General features: G+C 38.4%; 1 protein-coding gene across 50 annotated transcripts in view; it reads left to right on the forward strand.

Annotated features, from left to right (window-relative positions):
• The window catches only part of KTN1 (kinectin 1), a 101440-nt gene that overhangs the window by 26780 nt on the left and 48779 nt on the right, over positions 1–25881 (forward strand). For 15 of the 50 annotated variants that reach the window (XM_026698680.2, XM_026698678.2, XM_087922376.1 and 12 more), the window contains exons 4-18: positions 7739–7915; positions 9432–9562; positions 10340–10456; positions 11269–11409; positions 13322–13428; positions 14661–14793; positions 16847–16934; positions 17732–17898; positions 18757–18825; positions 19441–19478; positions 21039–21129; positions 22316–22384; positions 23921–23958; positions 24092–24182; positions 25167–25235. In XM_026698680.2, the coding sequence (XP_026554465.1) occupies positions 7739–7915; positions 9432–9562; positions 10340–10456; positions 11269–11409; positions 13322–13428; positions 14661–14793; positions 16847–16934; positions 17732–17898; positions 18757–18825; positions 19441–19478; positions 21039–21129; positions 22316–22384; positions 23921–23958; positions 24092–24182; positions 25167–25235 (1526 nt within the window). The remainder of the gene's footprint in view (positions 1–7738; positions 7916–9431; positions 9563–10339; positions 10457–11268; positions 11410–13321; positions 13429–14660; positions 14794–16846; positions 16935–17731; positions 17899–18756; positions 18826–19440; positions 19479–21038; positions 21130–22315; positions 22385–23920; positions 23959–24091; positions 24183–25166; positions 25236–25881) is intronic. The other 35 variants (XM_087922366.1, XM_026698681.2, XM_087922384.1 and 32 more) reach the window with 7 other exon arrangements.

Consider the following 25881-nt stretch of genomic DNA (forward strand, 5'->3'; position numbering starts at 1 on the left):
CCTTTTAAGTTGCATTACTGAAATAAATGAACCTTTGCACAATATTCTAATTTTTCGAGTTTCACCTGTAAAAGTTTCCTACAAAGTTTTCTACAAAGTAAACTTTGCATTTTAACTGATATTGATTCCTAGAAAAATACAACAAACATTCTAAAACTGTTTAATGCAAGTGTCATGGATAGCACTATGGAGATACTAAATCTGTTTTTTGTACACAGGTAGCCCTCAGCTTATGACTACAATTGTGACCGGCCTTCTATTACTAAACTAGGGGATAACTAATTGAGTCATTGCATGACTGCACCCACTTTTATGATCTTTATTGCCATAGTCATTAAACGAATCCCACAGTTGTTAATTGAATCCTGCTTGTCCCCATTGACTTTGCTTGTTGGAATCTGGCTGGGAAGGTCATCAATGGCAATCAGATGACTCCAGGATGCCCTAATTCTTGTAAATAAATGCTGGTTGTCAAGTACTTGAATTGCGATCATGTGATCTCAGAGACATTGGCTGTCATAAGTACAAGGACATATGGTCATAAGATGAGAACTACATGTGGTAAGATTTGTGGGCTATCCATTCTCATAAAAGTAGCTCTTTATATATTTTAAACCAAAATCATGGTTGTCCCCATTTGGAGAATCGTATTTCTTACAACTTTGCTCATTGTTCTTTGGGTCACTGGACTTTCTCATGTTGTTGAAAGTAAATACTTTATTTAAGATGGCTGTAGCACCATCTACTGGAAAGATAGCTTCAACAAGAATTCCTCCAGTAGCTGAATTTAGATTTTGGCCAATACAGCACAGCCTAGTCAAATCCAGAGTATGACGTTGTGCATGTACTGTTACATACATGTTAAAAGGCAGTGCATAGATTATTATATGACTTTCTATATTGTAGTGAGACATTTCATTCTAAACTTTCCTTATGGTAAACTAATTAGGGAAAACATGCAGAACATGGCTTCTGGAATTCTTTCTAATTTCTTTACCACCAGTACACATAAGGGGCATAGTTATTGTATAATGAAATAGCATGCATGTGCGTTTGTTCTCCCATGAGCTGTTCAGAGTATCCAGAAGTAGGAGGTGCTTCAGTCTCTTCTGGAAAGGCTGGGCTTAAAACTCCAGGACGCTCCTCCTCCTCCACGGGACACCTCCCCAGCGTCCGCAGGCAGCCTGAGACGGCCGCTTCAGGCAGTTAGCTTATCTAATCCCCCGATCGTCTTATCTCTGCGATCTTGGCGGAGCACTCGCAGCCGCGACTCACTTCTCCTTGCCGTTTCGACTGACAGGATCATTTATCTGACAATATAGAGAGTCAGCAGCAGCGGCTCGTTAAACTGCTCAGGCAATTAACATCGGAGATTCTGCCTTCCCGCCATTTTCAATGGCTGGCTTCAAGTTCATGCCTAAATATCACAGTCACCATTCCCCGCTGGTTTCCCTTCTTGGGGACCGGGGAAAGTACCTTCCCACTCCACTTCCCTGGCATTATTTCTCTTTTATCTTGCTGGCGTTGGATAAACAGGCTAGTCCTTAAACAGGATTTTTTTCCTTTTGCAATTGCTTTTGGATCATTACATTGGAGTGAAGTCGCGAATGCCATTTCAAACAGCAGGACGTTTTTGACAGGAAAGGATCCATCCAGGCCCTGTATAGCTGGTTTCCCTTGTTGGGGACCAGGGATCCAGAATTATTTCTTGCTTGGAGCACTTGGGGGTTTCCCTTGTGGGGACCCTTAGATACTGTTTCCCATATACACAGTTTTACATGTAGATATAGGCGCGTATATGTACATTTACGTGTGTGTGTGTGTGTGTGTGTGTGTGTGTATAGATATATATAGACTTACACTCCTGGAGAAGCATTCTGCTTTCAACCACAGGAGTAGGCATCACCCCTAAGTAGTAGTAATAATAATAATAATAATAATAATAATAATAATAATGACAACAATGATAATAATAACATTAATAATAATATTTTTTTTTAAAAAAATTAAAGTTAGAGACACAAGAATCAGTCCTCCACAATGGAAGGTGACAGCGTCTTCCGCTCCAAGACAAATAAGTCCCAACATAAGTCAGTGGGCCTCAAAAAGGCCTCTAAGGCAGCGGATAAGGATGCCCATAGACGGCACCAAGCCTTGGAAAGGCAGTTGCAGAAACGGGCCAGGGAGGCAGATAAGATGGCTATGACACAACAATTGGATCAGTACATTGTTGGGGCCCTTGGACTTATCCACCCAGCCCAGACAGGCTATTTCTGGACAGCCTCCCATAGGCATATCTTCTCCAATGAGCACTGCCCGGCAAATCCCAGAGGCAACCTTCACTCCTATGGCTGTCGGTTTAAGACAGGAGGAGGGATTACCTGAGACTATTCCCATCGAAATGAGGCAATGGATGGAGATGGCCATACAAAAGGGCATTGCGGCTGGAGTTCAGCAATCCATCCGGACCAGACACTTTTTGGCTACTTCGGAAGCGGGATCCCTGTCTGCTCAATCCTTTGCGCATATGGGACATCATCAAACTCAGGTATTCCCCAATATTCCTGACATACCAGTCCAGGGTCTTCAGGAGGAGGTGGAATTAGATGACCAGGATGTTCCCATGGAGGTGGGGTCGATCCATCAGGTGGACTTGGGGTTGTCAGAGGCTGACCTACTAGAACGAAGAATGTCGGATGACGAAGACTTCATTCCGGACCAACCTACCTTTTCTGGCCTTTTTCATCCACACCTCTTTAAATCTTTACTGTTCAAAGCAAAGAACACCGCTAAACTAGGCACATCAAGCCCTCATCCATTGTCAACAGGGTCTCAGGACGAATCCGAGGATCAGACAGAGTGGCGCCTACACCTGTCTTTCTTCCAGGAAGCAGTGCGGAGGTTTGGGCAACCAGTGATCGATCTATTTGCCTCTCCCCTCAACGCCCAATTGCCCCAGTATATTTCAAGGTACCCGACTCAGGGGGCGGAGGCCGTCAATGCCCTGCAATGTCAGTGGCCTCCCGGACTTCTATATGCGTTTCCTTCACTTCCTGTACTACCCAGGTTGATCCAGAAGTTATTGGAGGAACGAGCGGAATTTATATTAATCGCCCCTTACTGGCCCAGGCGAACGTGGTTTGTGGACTTACAGGACCTGTCGAGAGAACAACCTTGGAAAATTCCACCGTCGAGGGTTTCCCTCTCGCAAGGGCCGGTACTTCACCCAGACCCACAATGGCTCAGCCTAGCCGTATGGAGGTTGAGCGGAGCCATTTAAGGACCCAACAGATTTCAGAGGATGCCATTGCCACCATACAAGCATCCAGACGGTCCTCAACAAATCATATATACGAGGCCACGTGGTTCGCTTTTTGTCGCTGGTGCCAGGGGTCTAAGATCGACCCAACCGCCCCATCAATAGGTCAATTATTGGACTTTTTACAGGAGGGGTTGACCAAGGGCCTATCTCCAAATACTTTACGCAGACAGGTGGCGGCCTTAGCCTCAGTGGTATCCTGGGGTGACCTTCATTCCATAGCACACCATCCACATGTCTGCAGCTTTCTTAAGGGTGCTGCAAACTTACGACCTCCTGTAATTCACCGTTATCCCACTTGGGAGCTCAACAAGGTCTTAACCGCACTTACAACTGGCCCATTCGAGCCTTTAAGAACCTCTAGTTTCAAATTCCTGACATATAAGGTGGTCTTCTTAATTGCGATCACATCAGCAAGGAGGATTTCCGAATTGGCAGCAATGTCGATGAGAAAGGACCTGTGCGTGTTTCATGCGGATAGAGTGGTTCTCAGATTGGATCCATCGTTCACCCCTAAAGTAAATTCAGTCTTCCACGGAGCGCAGGAGTTGGTGCTTCCAAATTTTTGTCCGAAACCATCTCATAGACTGGAGCATCAATGGCATCAACTTGACGTTCGAAGGGTGTTAAGCATCTATCTAGACCGCACGGTGGCATTTTGAAAATCTGAGGCTCTATTCCTATCCTTCAACCCATCCACTTTAGGACACAAGGTGTTGTCGACGACCATTGGTAGATGGTTGAGAGCCACCATAGCTAAAAGTTACAAATGCCAGTCGATCTCAGTTCCTAAGGGCATTACAGCCCACTCAACAAGGAGTGCGGCAACATCAGCAGCATGGGCCATACGGGCTTCCATAGATGAAATTTGCAGAGCGGCAACTTGGGCTTCACCATAGCCCTTTGTCAGAAATTATAAAATTGATGTCTATGCCTCAGCGGACGCTTCTTTGGCAGAAGAGTCTTGCAGAGGGTCCACAGGGTTTAGGAGTGGATTTCGATCCAGACTGAATCCCTCCCTAAGGACAGGCCAAGCTTTGGTATGTCCCACTTCTGGATGCTCTGAACAGTTCATGGGAGAAAGGGCGTTAGTACTGACCTGATACACCCGTTCTCTGTGAGCTGTGAAGAGCATCCAGCCCCACCCATTTCTTTCCATCTGGTGGGGTTCCGTTCTGGTCAGGGATCTAGATTAGGTGATGAGTTCCGGACTTTGGCACTCAGTCCTCGCAAAACTGGGGGACGCTGGGGAGGTGTCCCGTGGAGGAGGAGGAGCGTCCCGGAGTTTTAAGCCCAGCCTTTCCAGAAGAGACTGAAGCACCTCCTACTTCTGGATGCTCTTCACAGCTCACAGAGAATGGGTGTATCAGGTAAGTACCAACGCCCTTTTCATGTCCATGTGTACTCATATACAGGTGTATACTGGGTAGCATAAGATATACTGCAAATGATTTTTTATCTATTTATTCATTGAATTTATATTGCTGCCTATTTGCCCATGGTGACTCAAGGCGGTTTACAGAATATAAAACCACATTTAAAACAATAAAAACTAACAAAAAGAATCAAATAAATTAATATAGTGCAATATAAGAAATCACTCCCCCACTCCCACTTCCTGCCCCAGTGACAGCAGATCATGCGAGCCATTTAATGGGCTCCATCCCGCTCTGGGTCCCCCAGGCCCGCGGGCAGAATCAGGTCTTCGGCGCCTCCCAGAAGAGTTTTAGAGTGGGGGCCGTTCTAATCTCTGGGGGGATGATGTTCCAGAGGGAGGGAACCACCACAGAGAAGGCCCTTCTTCTAGGACCCACTAGGTGCATCTCCCTCGGGGATGGGACCCGCAACATTCCCTGCCTCCCCACTCTGATGGGGCAAGAGGTGGTCCCTCAGATAACTTGATCCCAAGCCATGAAGGGCTTTAAAGGTGACAACCAGCACCTTGAATTGCACCCGGAAGCAAATCGGCAACCAATGCAGCTCCCAAAGGAGAGGCTATACATGTGCACACCGGGGTCTGCACAAAACCATGCAGGCCGCTGCATTTTGCACCAACTGGAACTTCCAGATGCTCTTCAACTCTTTAGTTAACATAACCAGGAGGGCTTGAGATTGAACAGTTGATAGTTTCAGAATAACTGAAAATTAATGTGTCATACATCGAGTGTGGCAGTTGAACACATTTGCTTATTAGAGAGTAACAAAAATACAGTTGCTGTGAAAAAGGAGAATTTCATGTTGAGGATTAATATTACGTTAAAAATATGAAAATGTATCACTATACCTCAGTGCTATTTTTACGGTGTCAACACTTAAACAGAGCTTGAGTGCTGGCAGATTTAGGACAGGCAAGAGAACAACTTGTTTCACATAGTTATATTGTATAATTCACTGCCACAAGTGATCGCTACCAATTTGCACAGTTTGAAAGAGATAAACAGGTTGAGGGAGAATAAAGTAAACAGTGGCTACCATAGATAACCTGGTCTCTTATCTAAAATAGAGGTAAAGCAGATACGTTCTGGATTTTTTAGATTTCTATTTGTATCTGCACTAGCCAATATAGCCAATAGTAAAGCTTTTGACAGTTGTAGTCCAAAGGAAAAGGAAGCATCCTATTAAGTACTATAGACTTAAAATATTAGAGACAGTGTTGTAGAATACAAATATGGGCATGATACAGGTAGTCCTCAGATTAAAACAGTTTGCTTAGTGACCATTCAAAGTTTCAACGACAGTGAAAAAAAGATGATCATTTTTTACACTGATGACTGTTATAGCACCGCCCCTCATGGTCACATGATCAAAATTCAGACACTTGTCAACTGACTCATATTTATGACGGTTACAGTGTCCTGGGGTCATGTGATCACCTTTTGTGATCTGACAAGCAAAGTCAACAGGGAAGCCAGATTTATTTAACAACTGTGTTACTAATTTAACACCTGCAGTGATTCATTTAACAATTGTGGCAACAAAGGTCGTAAAATGGGGCAAAACTCAACAACTGTCTTGCTCAGCAGCAAAAATTTTGGACTCAATTGTGGCCATAAGTTAAGGACTACCTGTATTACATTTGGGTCCTGACTTCCCATATATACACTTTGTGTTCCCATCTGCAAAATTGCATGTTGAACAAGAAAAGGTTTGTTCTGATTGAGCAACTCTTCTTACTTCCCCACCCATCTTTCACAATTAAAGACTTTAGTTGAACTTTTTTTATAGAAGCTGGAAGACAAAAAATTCTATGCCACTAAAATATATACAATGTCATTAAGGGCCTAGGTTCTTCCTCATCCTTCACAAAAAATTAAAACCATCTGCAATCTTGCTATATTAAAGAGAGGCTTCTCTTTGGTATGTTTAATTAAGCAAGATGGCATTTTGAGTAGTGAAAGTTTTCAAGTTAGCCTGTAATTTTTGTTTTCAGCATGGCAAGCTTGAACCATTTTTAAAGATGCATTTGATATTTAGTTAAAAAGAGCAAACCCCTCTCCTTACTAGCATTGATAATGTTACCTAGTTTGAGTAATGACACGTCTGCAAGAAAACAACCAAGCTCAAACAGCATCAGAGACTCTTCATTGATTAAAAACAATTCTTCTGAATTTTAGTACCATGTATAATGCATTAAATGCACAGTACTGCCTACCAACTTAACAAATAACTTAGTGTAGGTTTTTAGGATTTTACTCTCAGCATCCTGCAAACTGTAGCATAAGATTCTTAAGTGTGAATTTGTTCTTTATAACATCTAGGTTTGGTTTAAACGGAGAATCCTGAAAATTATCATCAGTCTTTTTGACTTGTGCATAGTGCTACCCTTAACGCTTACAATAGATTACCAATACTGATATGTAATCTAAGTCTTAATAAGGGTGTAAGTTATTAGAGAGACTCAGGAATGATGAGTTTAACAATCCTAATATAAAAGCATTTCTGTAGCACTTTCCATGTGTTCAAAGTATTTAATATGCATAGTTTTATAATTCTTATAAAAACTCTTTGTAAATAGATGGTATTATTCCTATATTATAGATATGGAATACTAAGACGTGGAAAATGCTTGCTTAAAATTGTGCAGTCGGTTCATGCCAGAGGTTATATTTTATTTGAATATATTCAAATACTATATTGGCTGAAAAGTAGAAACATAGTTTCTAACTGCTAATTTATATGCATTTTAATATACATTTTGTTGCAATTTTTAAAATAACATACCAAAAATAACTTACAACCCCAAACCATCAAAAGTGAACAAAAACTATTAAAAATTTATAAAAGGCACTATGTATCTGTTCAAGAAATAACCAAAGTGCCAGTGCACTTGAGTAGCTTGAGTTGGAAGAAACCAAATGAAGCTACTTTTTAAATGCATGTTACTCTGTATTATTGTGAGTGTGTTTCCTAAATTTCCAGTTATGACTTTAGTGGATGAACCTTTGATTCGTGCAACAACCTATATTCCTCTGATGGATAATGCAGACTCAAGCGTGACAGAAGAAAAGAGAGAAGCAGCTGATTTGGTGAGGCATGATGGTCTTGAAGGACTGCAGAAAACCAATGTGAAGAAACTGAAGAATGAAACTGATAAAGGTATTGGTGCAAAAGAGAAGGCATGGCCAGGAAAACTTGGTTGGTTCTGTTATGACGCACGGAAACAAAGTCATTGCTACAATATTCTTAAGAACTTAAGGGTTTGGTTTTTTTTTTTAGTTGAGAAAGGTTTAGACTCCGGGCAGATTCAAAATTTATGATAAATGGATTGAAACCAAATGGTTAATGGAAGGGAAGGGCTGGAGAGGTTGCATCAGAAATCAAAGGGAATGGAGAGGAACAAAATTGGAAGGAGATAAGGCAAGAGAAGGCAAGAGGAAAGAAAAGGGGGAAGAGGTCCTGTTCAGGTGATACAGAAGTTTTAAAATTCTTTCTGTACTGTACTTCGAGAATTGTGTTGGCTTGGCCTTCTGATAAAGGCTTGATATTGGGGCTTGTAGCTGGTTTACCTGTTCCATAAATGGCTAACTTGAATATTTTAAGTAAAATGGTACTGTATATTTGTATACTGTATATTAAGACAATGATCAGAGAACTTGCTGATGGCCTCACCAAGCTGAAATGCCTGAACTCTGATGTTACTTTCCGAGTAGAGGAATACATTAAGTTCCTGAAATATGTTTTTCAGAGGATGATAGCAGAGTTCTGAAATGAATATGAGCACAAACATGAAAGTAATGACTACTGCATTTCCGATGTCTTTGGTGTTTGAAGAGTAGTCAAAACAGTAATTTTATGTTTCATAAAAGAAAGATAAGGAGCCTTGAAGTAACCTGCCAATAACCAACCTTTATTTTTCTTTTGAAGTTGGCATATGAAAAAAAAAATCTATCTTCTGGTGGGAAATTTATTTGTTATCTTGGGTGGGAAATAATCTGAACATGTTCTTGTTCTGTTACCTTTAAGAGAAGAAAACCCAACATTATTATTTATGATAGGATAAGCCTCTGATTGAACCAAAATGACTCCAGTACACTTTCCAATAGAGCTACTCTCTGTGTTTAGGGAGATTTTGAAGGTTACAAATGGCAATCACATGACCATAGGAAGCTGCATTTGTTGTAAATGTACGTCAGTTGTGATACACCTGAATCACATTCACCTGATCAGGGGGATGCTATGAGGGCCAAAACTTTGAGAACCAATTGAAAATCTTCCTTTTCAACACTGTCATAATTTCCAGTGGTCACTGAATAAGCAGTCAGTAAGCAAGGACTACTGGTATTTATTATAATTATAGCTCGCTGGCTCCTATGAAAAAGCCTACTGACAAATTGTCTTCCATGCATCACAGAATAGAATAGAGTAGAACAGAACAGAACAGAACAGAACAGAATAGAATAGAATTCTTTATTGGCCAAATGTGATTGGAAATACAAGGAATTTGTCTTGGTGCAAATGCTCTCAGTATACATAAAAGAAAAGATACATTTGTCAAGAATCATAAGGTACAACACTTAATAATAGTCACTGAATACAATAGCAATCAAATAATTTCCCTTCTACTCTTATGGTAAAAATATACTGCTTTCTTCTTTTGTTGATTTCATTATAGAAAGTGTAGATGTGAAATTTAAGGATTTTATCTTGGTTATGAAGAACATGATATTCACAGAAGAGGAGGCCATGAATGTGGTGGAGTTATTGAAGGAGAAATCTAATGCCATGCAGGACATTCTGCAGAAGGTAACTGGTGCTTTAAGGGTAACATTGCTGTTGCATTTGCTTACCGTTCAGATAAATACCTGGATTTTCAATCTTTGGACAATAGATCAGAACATTTTTTGAGGAAACCTTTAGCATCTTAACGTCACTATTTTGTTCCTGCACCACATAAGATACATTTCCTGGTGGCTTGGTTGTTAGAGATTCTGTTCTTGAGCAGAAACACATGCCACAATGCATTGTTTTATTACTAAAGCTAATCTTGGATTTTGTACAGTAGCATGCGTAGTTGCTTCTAAAGAAAGTGTATGGGTAACTGGGAATCACTGAGGTTTTCTGATAAGTTATTTCCCAGCAGTATTTGCTCTTCCAGAGGATATTCTGTTCTGGCCCTATTTGGCCAATTCTTTTTGTCCTTGAATTAGATTCTGCTCCTTATTTATTGCAACTCTAAAATATTTCACATGCATATTAATGAATTTAATAGTATTTACGACATGCCTGGCAATAATTTTTAACTGGTTCAGAAATTCTTTAGCTATCCAAATTGATGAGTTATCGATTATCTTAGATCAAGGGTTCTGAAACTGCTGCTGCATGTAATCATTAATATGAATGAATTGAGGGCTTAAGTATAACAGCAACTTACTGTATGTCAGGAAATAAGCTAGAGGAGGAAAATGGGTGGCAAGAAAATGATTCTGATTTGCTGTGGCTTCACACTGAGTTAAACTGATTTATTGTGACGTGATCTGGTGCTTAGTTCCTTCTTAAGTTCATTTTGTGTTCTTCATGCAGGCAAGTAAAGGAGACCCAGCTGCAGTGCTCCATCAGCTGCAAGAAAAAGATAAATTGCTTATGGCAGCAAAAGAAGAAGGTGCTGTTGCAAAGGAACAATGCAAACAGCTTTCCCAGGTACAGTGAATCCCAGAATAAATAAATGTGCCATTATTGGTATAGTCAGATGTAAAAGGTGGAACCATCATTCATGGAAAGCACAGCTCAGTGTGTCATTTATACCACTGATAAAACAGTTATTCTGGGAGGTTTGATATTAGGCTTTTTGAAACATATTTTCAGTAGGAAACACTTCAGGTGTGAAGATAAGATGGGGGAAATTTATTGGGGGAAGCATACATGACAGTCTCTGTTTTTCCTACTCCTTCCAGCAACTCCTTGTTATTTTTATACAATATTCAGTGGCTCCTCCCTACACCCTGCTCAGCAATCTTTCAACTTTTTTTTAAAAAAACTTTCTGTTTCCCTTATGTGAGCTGTGTCCAAGTCTCACGTCTTTAAAACCTGGGAACCTACTAAAGCAGGAGTGTCAAACACAATCCTGTGGGCCGGAAGCATCACGCTCAGGCCACACCCACAGGGGAAAAAAATCTCATGATACGTCACGTGAAGCGGTGAGTTTGACACCTGTGTACTGGTAGCATTATGTCTGCCCCTGGTGTCTGTTAGTTCTCATGTCCTGTTGATTTTATTTTTTAAGATTCTTTTCACTAAAAGGAAATAAAAGTGATGCTTGAATGCTGTAGAGCAAAATGTAATCCTTAAGTATATTCCTTGTTTCCAGGAATGCTTTCTGAGCCTCACAGATATTCTTGAGACATACCTAGAAATATGATAGGGAACTGCAATCCTGTGCTTTGTGTAAACTGCCCATGGGCCTCAGAATGAGGTGGACTATTGAAAAGAGATATGCTCTGATTTGGTCCTAGGAACTGATGGCAGAGAAAGAAAGAAGCAATTTGGTTATGGCAAAAATGAGAGAACGAGTTAACACATTGGAAAAAGAGCATGGGGTTTTCCAAAACAAAATCCATGTGAGCTACCAAGAAACCCAGCAGATGAAAATGAAGGTAAAGTCAATATCTCTAATGAAAATGAAAATGTTCATTTTGACTTGAGTATCTAGATGCTTAGGGTGCATATTACATTTCTCTGCGTTTATTGATAACTTCTTTTCTGTCCTATGTAATGTGAATGAGCTAGTTTCTTTTAAAGAATTAGCCTTTACATAATTTTAAATTGTTTTTGTCCCATAGGATATTAATTTCTCTTGTATATTTGTATTGTGTTTTCTTTGGGTAGCTAACAATTTTTTTAAAGTCAGCACCTATGCCAAATTATAAGTAATCGTAGTTCTTTATTTCTCTAGTAAGAGTGAATCAGTTTTGTTCTTCTAAAAATGTAGACTGAACAAAATCCTGTAACATCGCTAGCTAGACGATTTCCCTAAACTATCTGCTCAGTCTCTATGCAAACAGACTTTCTTCTATGCCAAGATATTGCAGACCTGTGGCTAAATAAACATTTTAAGCAAACTGGAATTATTGTGTAATTGTTCTTCTGTACAGTGTTGAACAGAGAAAATGAACTGTAAAGGACACTGAGTCTTGCATCAGTTTCTTTCCCATATCTTGATTTCATTAGTCATTACTTTTATATGTATATACTTCCTAATGAATTTTACATAGAGACCCTAGATAATTAGTAAGTCACTGCATGTTTGAGTATCAGCTTTCTTTCTAAAGTATTGATAGGACTACTGAAAGGACATGGAAAAGCAAGATAGTGCTCATGTTTGGAAAACCTCATATACAATTTCAAGTTTGACTAGGATTGAGATTACGCACCTTTTTCAGTTTATACTAATATTTCAGTTATAATTTCATTGCAGAGTCTGAAGACTTAAAATAGAATGTTTCTTAAAGTTTTCCTTCTTTTATATTAACAATACCAAAACCAGAATACTAGTTGAAATTACAGTTAAGAACAACCAATGGAACCTAATAAGAAAACACTAATTAAATTACAATGTACAAAAAAATAAAGTGCATTAAAACCTAGGCAATTCAAACTTTAAGGGAATATTATAATATCAACCAAGTGGCTATTTTACAATAGAAAAAAATAACAATTCTGTTAGGAATATAAGTCACCTAACAGGTATTTGGGTTAGAAATATATAAACCAGTATAGACATTTTAATACTGTCTCTTTAAGAGCATGCTAAAAACTGCAATTGGGTGTGGTTACTCAAACGGCCATAAGATGGAGCCAGAAAACTGGGTTGTTTTAGTCTTAGTCTGAGTCTCAGAAGAGAGTGTGAGTGTATCTCTGTTTCCTTCTGTTGGAAAGTATTGCCCTTGCTCCATTTCTTCTAATTGGCTGATATTACTGATTTAATGTAAGTCTGATACTGAGCTGTTTTTGACACTGGAATTTGATATTTGGATTATCCCTGGATTGAAAACTGACTGATTGAATGACTTTGGATTGCTTATTTTGGACTTTGCTTAAAACTTTCTGGAAGTAAAAACCTACATTTACTGTACAGTGTATCTGTGTACTGTGTGTTGACTTCTCTCAAATACATCTCCCTGTATGTGCTCATTCTCCTAATGGGGAATTACCTCAACAAATTCTCTATAAGATCTTCTGGTATCGTATCATTAATTAAATGAACTAATAATATAACAAATAAAAACAAAAGAAACCTTAAATGTTTAATTTCACTGCAGGAGCTAAAACTGGGGAGGTGTCAGTGTGAAGCAACAGTGATTAGGTTCAAAGTTCCTAGATTTGTTATTGAGAAATAATCTTGGGGAACCAATCTGGTGATAGCTTTTTCTCCATTTCTTGAAGAAATAAAGCCGAAAGTAGACCATAGTTTGGATTAATAAACAATGTCCCTGTGTTTTATATGGAACATCATAAATTATAAAGCAGTTATCTTAAATGAATGCAATGATGTTTTCCTGGTCACAGTTTCAACAACTTCGTGAACAGATGGAAGCAGAGATCAATCGTCTGAAGCAGGAGAATGGTATTTTGAGAGATGCTGTCAGTACTTCCACAAACCAAATGGAAAGCAAGTACGCCATTGTGGTCATTTTGTTAAAGCATCTTATCTTGTGGTCTTGAATTTCAAACTGTTTATTATTATTATAATCATGATGTATTACTGTGGACAAACATAATGTGATTTTGAAGGTTAGGTAAACCACTTGTGCACTGTTGCCAAGAAATTACCTGGAGCCAAGCTCTGGAAGGAGACTCTTATCTATTTTATCTTAGTTGTATGGTTCTATTAGATCCATTGAAGTGCATTGTGGGATTCAGAGGCTGACAAAAAACTAGTATTCATATAATTTTGTATCCTGTAAAATGGATATTTTTCTATTTCTATTACAGAAAGTAAATTCTAGGGTTTTTTTTTACTTGTTTTTTATTTGCTTTTAAAAATCAGTGTTATCAATTTGAATATTCTTTATATTACTGTCAAAATGTAGGGAAGATTAGTTTGCTGATGAGAGGTTTACTGATAATAAAAAGAGCTCAGTATTAATTGTCATTAATTTTAGCTTTTCAGCTGTAGGAGATAGCATGGGAACTTATCCCAGTCTGTTCTGCCATTTAGTGTCAAACTTGGTTTAGAAGAATTTCTGCCTCTGAGCAACACAAGGGAGAATGCTTAATTATAACCTATCTTATATTTCGCTCAACTCTTCTCATTATTTTTATTCTAATAATTGCTTTCCAAGTCTCCCTGTAAAATTCAAGCATTGGATTTTCAAGGCAGTACTTATATTTGACTAAGTAGAACCACTATACCTAGTTATAGTTAACTGTACAGTTGTTGCTGTGCCTGAATGATTTCTCCTGCAGTTTTGCATTGAAATTATTTGCTTAGGGTCTTCTCTATTCAAAGTGTATATTCATCGTCTTGGTGAATTTTGGATGGTACTTTGGAGATTTTCTTTACAGTAGACATTTGGGGACAGAGGTAAATCTTCATTAGTTGCTTTAGCATTTCAGAATCTGTTACATGTGAGAGGAGCAAAATTTAATCAAGAATTGCTTCCCTTGATTCTTTGCTCTTTAACTTGGAAACTGAATTTCATTTTTGATAGAACTTATAGTTGGATCAGTTAAAGAACTGGCCTATCCCGGTAACATAGCCATACTATATTTTTTAATGCTTGCCATATGTGCTTAAAATATTACCATACCTTCACTATGGTGACTGCAGCTTGATCTTCTGTCCAGATGGGCTTCATTCACACTGTCACTGTTGATGAAAACAACTGCTTGTTTTTGTATCTAGGCAGTCTTCTGAGCTCAGCAAATTGCGTCAAGATTGCTCTAGACTGGTGAATGAGCTGACAGAAAAGAGTAACAAACTGCAGCAAGAGGAGCTCCTAAAGAAAAATGCAGAGCAAGCCATCAACCAGTTAAAGGTGAGTATCAACTTGTCTTCATAGTTGTGGCAAATCTTGTGCGTGCAAACATGCAAATCAAATGATTCAGAGCTGCCAAGAGGAAATGTGACTTTGCAGTCTCTCCCATGTAAGGATTGCCAATAGAAGTGTGCAGTATTTGGATCCAAAGTGAGAAAGTGCTTTGGAATCATGTATCCTTTCCTGAAGCATCTTAATGAAATTTTGTCTTTTTTTGGTTGTATGGGATCCAAAGAAGGTATGGCTTCTCTATAATGTTACTGACAGGTACGGTAAGCATACCTATGCCAGATCAAATGACTTGTGTCAAGAAGTTGTGGGTGTGCTTCAACACTGGAGGTTTTAAAGAAGAGATTGGACAGCTATTTGTCTGAAATTGTGTAGGGTTTCCTGCTTCAGCAGGGGGTTGGACTAGAAGACCTCCAGGATCCCTTCCAACTCTGTTATTCTGTTATATGTATAATAAGAATAAACTGTATATCACAAGATTACTAGCGGATTCAGGAAGAGGAGATGCATCTGAAATACCTCCTTTACAAGTTGACATGCATGATTTTAATCCAACGTGAAATTAATATGATTACGGTTGTTTTTCCTGCTTTCTCTTTCTAATGCCCATTATATCTCTGAAAAGTCCAGAATTTTAGAGAAACCTTGGAATGACTTTTTAGGAGAGGTGAAAGTGGCAGTTCTATTATAGTATTGATTTGCCATGCTTACAAACGGCATTTTCTGCCTGTTTTTCATCAATGCAATGCTGTATTTCATGATCATGCAAAAATTCTGCCAAGGGCAGTTTGACCCCCCCAAAGGAGATGCATAGGCAAGCAATATGTTACTAGTTCAAATAGATTACACAATAATTGTGAACTCTTCTTTTAATGGAACATTATGACCTGTGTATAAATCAGTACCAACAAATTATAAACTCCCCTTTTATTGCTAGAATATGTGTTGTAGCATTCTTTTAAAAAAGGCCTCATAATTTTATTTGATTGGGTCTGGCACCCAACCGTAATTTTATTAGACCACATTATGCAAGTGACTTGTATTTTCTAATTGGTACTTGTCAGTTTAGAAGTATTACTTTATATGTTATTTAAAAATTTGTATTACATCTTTTCTGTACTGATTCTTAAATCAGTTCATAATACAAGTGTAAAAACAATGTAAAAATAGCACAATAAAGTTGATTTTAAGGAGCAGCTACAACATAATTTAAAGATTGTGTTTTAATGATCTAACTATTTCTGATAGAATTAGACATTCATTCTTACAGCAACAAGATTCCCTGGAAGCAGCTAGCATGAATAAAAATGACCCTAACACCTTGTATTATTTATGAACTTGCATAGTTCCTCTTCTGAGATAATTCATATTCATGTCCATATGATACAGATATGCAGATTGATGGTAAAGGAATTCTGGATGACTGACTGGTTACACTATAAAAATGGAATAGCTATCTCAGTAAATTACTTCAACTGATTTAGTGGTAGGGGCTCTATAGCTTTGTTCTTATTTTATTGTGATGATAACAATGGATCAGTTCCTGTGATTTATAGGTTTGTAAAGCAATTCTTAATTTGCTCCTGCCACATTTTTTTAGATTCTGAATTGTGTGGAATTGCAAATATGCTAATCTAGTTCACATTAAAATGTGTTTGTTGTACAGAGATATGTCAATTTTTCAACCTCAGCAATTTTAAGATGTCTGGATTTCAATACCCAGAATTCCCCAGCCAGCATGCTCTCTAGAAATTCTGGGAGTTGAAGAAACCTTAAAATTCTGAGGTTGGAATATATTTACACCTTTATTATTATAAGCATTATAATTATTCAATTTTAGCCCACCTTTTTTTAGGATCAGCCTTGAATTATTTATTCTGCTCCATGTCACTCAGATTTTTGACTAATTTGCTTTTTGATATGTTTGCATTAATGCATAACTCAAAACTATTAAGAACAAGAAGTATTTGACTTTTATCATTTGTGGGTGATGTAGTAATACAGGCAGTCATGTATATTCTTTTCTTTTTCTTTAAACATGAAGGCACAACAACAGGAAGCCGAACGAAGATGGGAGGAAATGCAAAGTTATCTCAGGAAACGGACAGCAGAACATGAGGCTGCCCAGCAAGGTGCATTCAGAGCATCTTCCTTGTTGCTGAATATGATACCTCCTTTTTTATCAGTGGGATAAAACTGGTTTCTTCAAAGTTCTTTTTGTGTTGTTGGGAGCATGGTATTTCCGATATGGTTCTGACTTTCTTCAAAGCAAAGCATCTAATTTTTGCTCGTTTCCCTTCTACCTACTATCGCTTTCCTGTCTCTCCACTGAAGGGAAGGGAAAGGGGACTGCAAAATTCAGCTATCTATGCATGCATAACTGTCTTCTGGCAGAATAGAACCACCAGGGGTTACATCCCCTAATGTTGAGGGTAAAGGTTTGTTCTTCGAGCTTGTGGGTCAGTTTCTGTACATTTCCTTACCAGGTTAGGTAACATCTCCACAGAGTTTAGGGGTCCCCTAAACTTCGCTGAAGATGTTACCTAGCCTGGTAATAAAACATTTGGAAACCAGCCCATAAGCTTGGAGAACAAACTTTCACCCTCATCCTACATATGACCTATAGATATTCACCACTATTGCAATCCTCTCATGTGTAATAGCTTGTTCTCAGTAGTGTGAGAGAGTGATGCACTTTCTGTCTCTATTCTCCAGAGAGGTGATCTCATGCTGAGACTGTGCTGCTTATGTTCTGAGCCAGATCATTCTTACATCAGTCTCTCTTTTTCTGTATGTCTAAAATATTTATGTCCTACACTTCCATAAAATTCAGTGAGACTGCTCACACTCATATAGTGCACACATCTGGCAATGGTTAGAAGCTCCCCCAAATAATTAGTAGCAGTAATTTTTTTGCTTCTTGTAATAGATGTGCAGAATAAACTTGTGGCTAAAGACAATGAAATCCAGAGTCTGCACAGCAAACTAACTGATACAATGGTCTCAAAACAACAGTTGGAACAAAGGATGGTGCAATTAATGGAAGCAGAACAAAAGAGGGTCACAACTGAGGATTCTATCCAGAGACAGGTGCAGGTATGCCATTCTGCTGGGATCATGCTTAGCTTTTAACGTTTTGATTTTTTTTCCCGTTACAACATCAATGTTAAGGGATATGTTGCATATTAAGATTGATAATTTGATAATAACCAATTTACCCTGAGTCAGAATGCTAAAATATGAAAAATGAATTTAGTTCCCTGGGGTGTTTATTGGTGAGCTGTCACCTGAGTTTTGCTACATATAGTGCAGTCTGCATAGTTGGGCAAATCCTGTTTTACATTTACTTTGTGCTCCTATTGTGATTGCAGTATATTTTGGAAAATGCGTAGTAGACCTTAGAAAATGACTCCAAAAGCACTGTAATGGAGTGTATGGATGCTGTTGAGGAAAGTGGGGGTGGGGGGTGGGGATGGGGGCAATTGATGCTGCCTAGGAAACAATCTGTCAAGACAGACAGGAGCCCCCAGTGACTTAATAGTCAAAGAGAGAAATTTTGGAAGGACCTGGCCTAATGGGTCAAGCTGTTAAGAGTGGAGGCAGTAATATTATGCCTTCAGTCTTAACTAGATTCTGCTAAGGTAGCCTTACAATAAAGTTTAATTAGTTCACGTAATCCTGTTTTCTCTCTGTTTTGCCTGGGAGGGTTAACAGACAGTATTGAATAACCCTGATATGTATGAGTTTCTCTGAGTGAATTAAGACTTCCCACAATATCCTCAGGTTTGATGATGTTTCTGTAATCTCCACATGATGCAGCATGGGGCAACTTTATGATTTTTCCAGAATGAATAATTCCAGTAGCATCGTTGTGTAAAAATATAATTGTGTTTATGCACGTTGCTAGTTTAGAATAGAGTATTTCACCGTTTGTATTTTCCTTTTTTTGTAAAGGAGCTGATGGAACAGAATGAGGCTTTGAAAACTCAGCTTCAGAAGTTCCATTCACAGATGGCAGTCCAGGTATATGTGACAAGCCCTCCTGTTAGATGCATTGGGCATCAGACTAGAACAGGTGGCCCCAATTACTGAAGAGCCAGTCTCTTCCATCGTCTCCATGCCACTTTTTCCTTGTGCTTCAGGTGTGCAGCTTGCTAAAGCAGGTTACTGCTCTGCCTGCATCTTTCCCTAAGAATTCTGTGAATCACAAATTATACCATGGCCATACTGTGCACTGGCATAGAAAGCTGTAGTAGCTATCTTCTACCTCATTTTCAGGATTCTTTCTGAATTGTAACTATTACCTTAGGTATCTAGCTGGACAGCTGGAGGATAAGAGGCAAAGTCATTGCTACTAGAGAAAGAGAGTGCAGATTAATTTGATGGAAGTGATCAAGTCACATGTTATTTTTGTACATCCCTGCTGATAGGTTTACATTGGTATGATTTATTGATGTATTTAGGTATTCTAATATCCTTTTCTCCAGGATCTTGAACCTGGGTCTCTTTGACCCTAGTGCAACATCTTAAATACTGAAAAAGAATTAGCCTTCTTCTAATTTGGTAGCACTTTAAATCTTCTGTTCTTTCATACATTCATTCTGAATATAATTTCCCATTGTTTCTTCCCTCTTTCAGAGTTCAGCTTCAGCCCTTGCTGAAGAATTGCACAAAGTGTAAGTATTTTGCACATGTACAGCCAGACCTTTTTTTGCTTCTGTACTGATTACTTCCTTGTACTTGTAAGAAGTATCAGGGCATATGAAAGAGATTTTGTTGAAGGAAATACAGTAATTGTCAATACTTTTACCTCTATTGTAACAAATTCTTAGAAGTTACAGGCGTCTTCCTAAGGATTTCCCCTTTAGGTTGAATGTTTTCAGGGCATTGTATTTTATGTTGTTTTAAGAGAAGAATTACCTTTGTCTCCTTCTTGTTTTTCATACTTTACAGTGAAATAGTATTGTGTATGATTCAGTGTGTAGCTGTGGGGCTTTGGGTATGAGATACAGGAAGAGAAGCTTCTCCTACATTTTTTAAAATAAAAATTTCTAATAACTTTAATTTCTGTGACTATTTTTGGACTCCTGAAACCTAACGTAGCAGGTCAGAATTTCTCAGTTCTGTGATGAGATTTGCAATTGAAACTTTCTGAATGGGAAATTTTACAAACTGTCCCGGACACTGTCTTGAAAGGCAATGTATCAGTATTTGAATGAAATTCAAAATAAAGTATGTAAACTATTTTCTGTCATTCCCAATCACAGTTCTTCAGCAGTTTCTCCTCACCATCTCACTATCAATTCTCTTCTTTGGGTTTTTTTTTTTTTGGTGGAGGGGAGGACAGGGGGAATGTAATGCTACTATCTGCCTTAGTATAATAGTTAACATTACATTGATAAGGCTGTGGTTAGGCAATGTTGTGACCCTGATTTAGCATTGCTAAGGTCAGACAGGTCTAAAGAAAATTTAAGTCATGTAGGACTAAATGCTGCAACCTGGCTTGATTTTTGATCTCTATATCAGAACACAAAGGCCAAAAGTCAAAAGCAGAGAGAAAAATAAAACATCCTGAATTCTGTAATATGTACTGAACTTCAGGCTGTCTGATGCCACAGTTTCTCAATCCGCAACTCAGCATAAGGAAATAAAATAAGCACTGGTTGGAAACCGTATAAAATCCTCAATAATGGAGTATTTACTGTCTTGAACCCAAGTGGGTGACAATAGTGAAAGTATTATGTTCCTTCTTCCATCTAAATAGTATGTTATTGCTAGGCTGCTCTAAGGAAATGATCCCCAAACTTTCTGGTGGGGATGAGGCGATGGTTCTGTATGAGTGGCAACCCTGTGCGTGCAACTCTATTTGCACAAGCGGAGCTGTGCACATGTGCATGCTCACCTGCCACTTGCATGGCCCGGTTCTGAGTGGACTGTGCCCCCCCCCCCGCTCTAAAGCCTCTTTAAATGACTATATCTTGAAATTAAGTGCCGATACTACTTTATGGAAAACATATTGTTACCTATATTGTTGCTAGGTACTTTATTACCTTTTCCTGTCCACCCCAAGTTGATCTGCAGAATAATGAATAGAATATAATAGAAACCTTAAAAACTGCATTTTGTCAAGAGAGCACAGTGTCTGCTTATATTCTAAACCACTCATAGAATAATCCACTGCAACTACTTTTATGAAGGCCACTATAGATCACTATTGATTTTTTTTATGCTTACAGAATTGCAGAAAAAGATCAGCAAATAAATCAGTCTGAGGAGTCCTTAGCCAATGAACGACTCAAACTAACCAGCAAGGAAGAAGATCTAATGGTACAGTGAAATATTATTTGTGAAAGGTGGAGTGAGCTATCTTTCAGTTGTGGGAATAAATAATAGTAGCAGTCAAGTTGTATTAGTTAGATGCTGCTGATGCTGTAGTTCATATTTCATGTAAACAAGTGGACTAATTTTTCTCTTTCTTGTCTAATTTCAATGATAGCAATTACCTTGATTTTGTCTTCTTTCTCTTCCTATACTTATATTTATCAGTGGGGCACAAATAATCGATAACCACTACATCTGCTTGCTTTAGTTCATTTCTGTGACTTCAGTACTCTCTACTTTCTTGCCTTTGAGGGATGGGATGTGCCTATGCAAGCATGAAAGCACCTATAATGAAAGCAGTAAAAACTTCAGCAGTTTAAGAGATGCAGTAGATCTTAGAAAAAGTACAGTCAGCTTCTGATCAATTCCCCGTTATTACAAATTATTCTAAAGCTAAGGAAGTTTCTTTTCCTGATTCCCCAAAAGCTAGATTATGTTGCATGAATGGGAAGGAAAATGCTTAATATTTAGATTTAAGAGAATTTTTATATAGAGGACGGTATTTATTAAATTGTTCCTTTATATGAATTATTCCTTTACATGCGTACAAATTGGTAAGATAGACTCTGAAACAAGGTTACATGAACAGAGAGTGAGAATTGATAGCGGCATAATCCATAAGCCACTTTTCTTCAGAAACCTTTTGAGCCTGCAACAGGCCAGTTTAAACATCAACAGACATTTTTCTTTTCATTCCATCATGTTATAAATGCCTCACTCTTGGATCTTATCCAAGTTCAGAGAAAAAATACCATTCTTTGTTCTCCAAAATGCAAAGCACTTCTCTGCAAATTCAGTAGTGCAAGCAGATCCAACAAAATTCAAATGTGTTGCCTGAAAGTCTAGTTTTGAAGCTGCAGAGTGTCTGAGGTGTCTGTTATTTCACAGCAACTGTAGCCTGAGGTGACTGTCCATTCTTCCATTTCATTCTTCTGCATTTGTAAATCTGACCTCAGAATGAGTAAAATCAGTTTTACAGTCGGTCGTGCAAACTGACCAGGTGGTCTGTTCTGCTGATTTCCATCTTTGCTAGCCTTTTTTAAATTGCACAGGAAAGTTTTTAACATTAATCCAGTGTGTCAAAGGGTAGATTGAACAGAAGAACAAGGTATGCTCATTCTCCCCTCTGCAGGTTGTCCAGAATATCAACATGAATCTGAAAGCAGAAGTACAAAAGTTGCAGGCACTCACAAATAATCAGGTAAGTAGTCTTTTTTGGGGCAGAGTAGTTGAAATCATAGCATCTTAAAAGAAATTCTGACAGAAGAAAAAGTAAAGTATAAGGTTCCATGTAGACAAGATAATATTATTCTGTTCCTACTCAGAAGAACTTCTGTTTAAAAAAAATCCAAATGGCCTGAAAACATACAGTACAGTATTGCATACAAACATGAACCCACCACAAAATAAAACATTCTTTTCTGCCTAGACTTGTTTACTTATTTGGAACAAAAAAAAAATGGATTCCTGAAGCAAAAGCCTTCGGTTGCTTCCCTTTTTGCTTTGATTACCTATACAAAGTTACAACAGCACTGAAAAAGTGATTTATGACCATTTTTCAAATTTACAACCTTTGTAGCATCCCCATGATCATGTGATCAAAATTCAGATGCTTGGCAACTGGTTCATACTTATGACAGTTGCTGTGTCCCAAGGTCATGCGATCACCTTTTGCACCCTTTTAACAAGCAAAGTCAATGGGGAAGCCAGATTCACTTAACAACTGTGTTACTAACTTAAGTGCAATGATTCACTTAACAGCTGCGGCAAGAAAAGTTGTAAAACTTAACAACTATTTTGCTTAGCAAAAGAAATGTTGGGCTCAATTGCCGTAAGTTGAGGGTTATCTGTACAAATATAGTATTTTTTATATTTTTATTATTTAAGGATTTTTAATCCCATCTTTTTATTTTTATTATAAATAACTCAGAGTGGCGAACATATATAATATTCTTTCCTCCTCCTATTTTAGCCCTTCTATTTTACTCCCTTTAACAAATGTCTCAGAGCAGGGGGAGTGGGGAAAGGGGGTGATTTTGAGGGACCGTGAGTGCCCACGGCAGTGCTCACGTGAGTAGGTCCACAAGTGCCCACGACACTCATGCAAGTGTGTCCGCAAGTGCCCATGACACTAGTGCAAGTGTGTCCGCAAGTGCCTGATACAACACAAGCATGAATGGATCCACAAACACCCGCAACAAAACTTATGTGAGTGGGGCCATGGGCGCGAATAGAGGCTGACGCCTCAGGCAGTTCAGTGGCAATTAGCCCACGGACTGGTAGTGAGCTGCAGATCACAGGTTGGGGACCCCTGATCTAGATGCATTTTTCCCCTCATTAAGATCAAGAATCCACATCTTGAGATGAGCAAACATGGATATAAATATACCTGACTTGCCAATCTCATTCCTACCAATACACAGATGTTTAAATCTGTTCAAATAAAATTTACAAATGGCTATTTCACCTAGAGTGTTTCCACTTGTTAAGATATTACCTTACAGATAGTATTCTTTTTTGTTAGATCAGGATGCTTTGAAAACATCATAGCCTTTCAAATAATGTGTCCTTTCTCAGAGTCAAGCGAAGTATATGTGCGATCCCTTTTCTTGTCATAGAATGAAAAGCAGAGCCAGAAACTAAATGTGACCTTTAAAAAAAAGTTGGATGTGAGTAAAATTGCTGAATTTTGCTGTGATGTGACATTAAAAGCTGTACTAATCTTTTTTACATCTAGGTGGTTGCCATTCGTGAGCTGGAGTGGATACAGAAAAGGTAAAACCAATGAAGACTACTTCTTGAGAAACCAATGCTGTGATTATTATGCATTAGTTCGGAATGGGAAGGGTCTCAAACAAGGTCTTGTGAGCAAGGGGGAAACTTACTTTAATCCTTTTCTCCGTTTCAGTGTGCAGGTCAAAGATGACAAAATCAGAACACTGGAAGATCAGCTGCAAGGACATTACTCCAAAGCTTCAGATGCAAAGGAGGAACTTCAGGTATTACATTTTACAAAGCTGTTATGTAATGGAACAAAAGACAGTGACCTCTTGACAGTAGGAGTAGGAAACAATGAAACAGGAAAGCGAAAATTAAATTATTTATGCCCTGATTGGCTCTAAGACTCTAAACTGTGGAGAATATTACATATTCCCTTAAAACACCTAAGGGGTCCATTCTGAAATGTGGTCTCAGTCTGGATTATTGTCTATGGCCCAAAAGCTTATGATTGTGGCAATGTTATTAAATGCTGGCTTTTCTTCAGCATTAGTTTTCTTCATTTCTTCCCTGTTCCTGAACCAGGAGTAGGATTTCTGATGCCTTAACTCTATGCTTCCTGTTTATATATTTTAAATTATATATTTCATATTTTGCATTTTTATCTCTTGTGTTTTTATCAAAATGTGATGTGAATATGTCCTACAATAAATGTTCTGGGCTTCTCAAAAATCTGTCTATTAACCAAATTTGGAGTTCATAGGAATTGACATATCTAGAAAAGTCCAGGTTGGCTTCCTTACCCTTTGTGAAGCAATTTGGATCTTATTTTGCCCCTTTCCTGTTTTTATTATTTATTTAACACCCCCACCCCCAAATTTTGGCAGTATTCAATCTTGTTGATTAACTTCTGCTAAATTGCAGTTACTATGTTCGTTGTCCTTTTAAAATCCCACTTTGAAATTACTTGCCAATGACCTTTCCATCTGGAATTTTTGAAAATTGTAATCCTAAAACCATCAGATTAAGGATAAATTAAACCATGCTTAGAGAATGAAATAGGAGATTTCATACGAAGAGCTGTGTCTCTGGGTGTGTCTTTCCCCCAAATTTACCTTTTCAAGGCAGTCATAGAAGCCAGTTCCAGTAGGAATCACTTAATATTTCTTCATATGTTCATGCTATTCCTCTTAAAGAAAATGATAAGAACCATCCCCAAGATTATAATTCCAGATTAACAATATGATCTGACAATTACATTCTAGGATCTAAAGGATCAAAACAAAACTTTACAGTTGGAAATTCAGAAACTGCAGGCTCTCCTCTCTGAGCAGGTATGGCACACTTTGCTGCAGATAATAATAATTTAGGATGTTCAGTCTCTGTTTAATGAAAAGTGAATAGGTTATGTTTACTAAGGTTTACTTTGATGTAGAACAACATTACGTGGTCTGAATATGATAATACAATACCAGGATTGCCATGCAGAGCAGCAGCCTCATCCACTGTAAAAAGCTATCAGTATTCCCTTTCTAATGAATCAGTTACAGCAAGTTCTTGTCAGTGAGGTTTGGGACAATTTAGCCTGGCCATTTGCCGCAGCCAACTCACCACGGGACCACTCACTGCAGGACAATTCAATGCTGTATTAATCATTTCATTCAGGTACTTTTATTATTGGTGGCCACATAACTCTTGTATTTCTGGATTGGCTTTCTTTCTTCTTCTTATTGGCCATGGTTCAGTCAAAATTAATTAAACTTTTGTATTTATTGAACTGCCCCACAGTGAGTTATATTGCTGTGAGTTAGCCACAGCAGGTTGGCCATAGCGGGTTGTCTCATTCCGTTGCCATTGACCTTAGCAGAATTGCAACAGGTCTTCCAGTTAGCTACTGTATCTACACCTACAGTACTCCCTCCCAAAATATATGGATGCAAAAGCAGAAATGATGGTACAATTTGGAATCCCACAATGCCA

The sequence above is a fragment of the Pseudonaja textilis genome, chromosome 1 (genome assembly GCF_049901715.1).
Source record: "Pseudonaja textilis isolate UNSWEBS1 chromosome 1, rPseTex1.2, whole genome shotgun sequence".
NCBI lineage: Eukaryota > Metazoa > Chordata > Lepidosauria > Squamata > Elapidae > Pseudonaja > Pseudonaja textilis.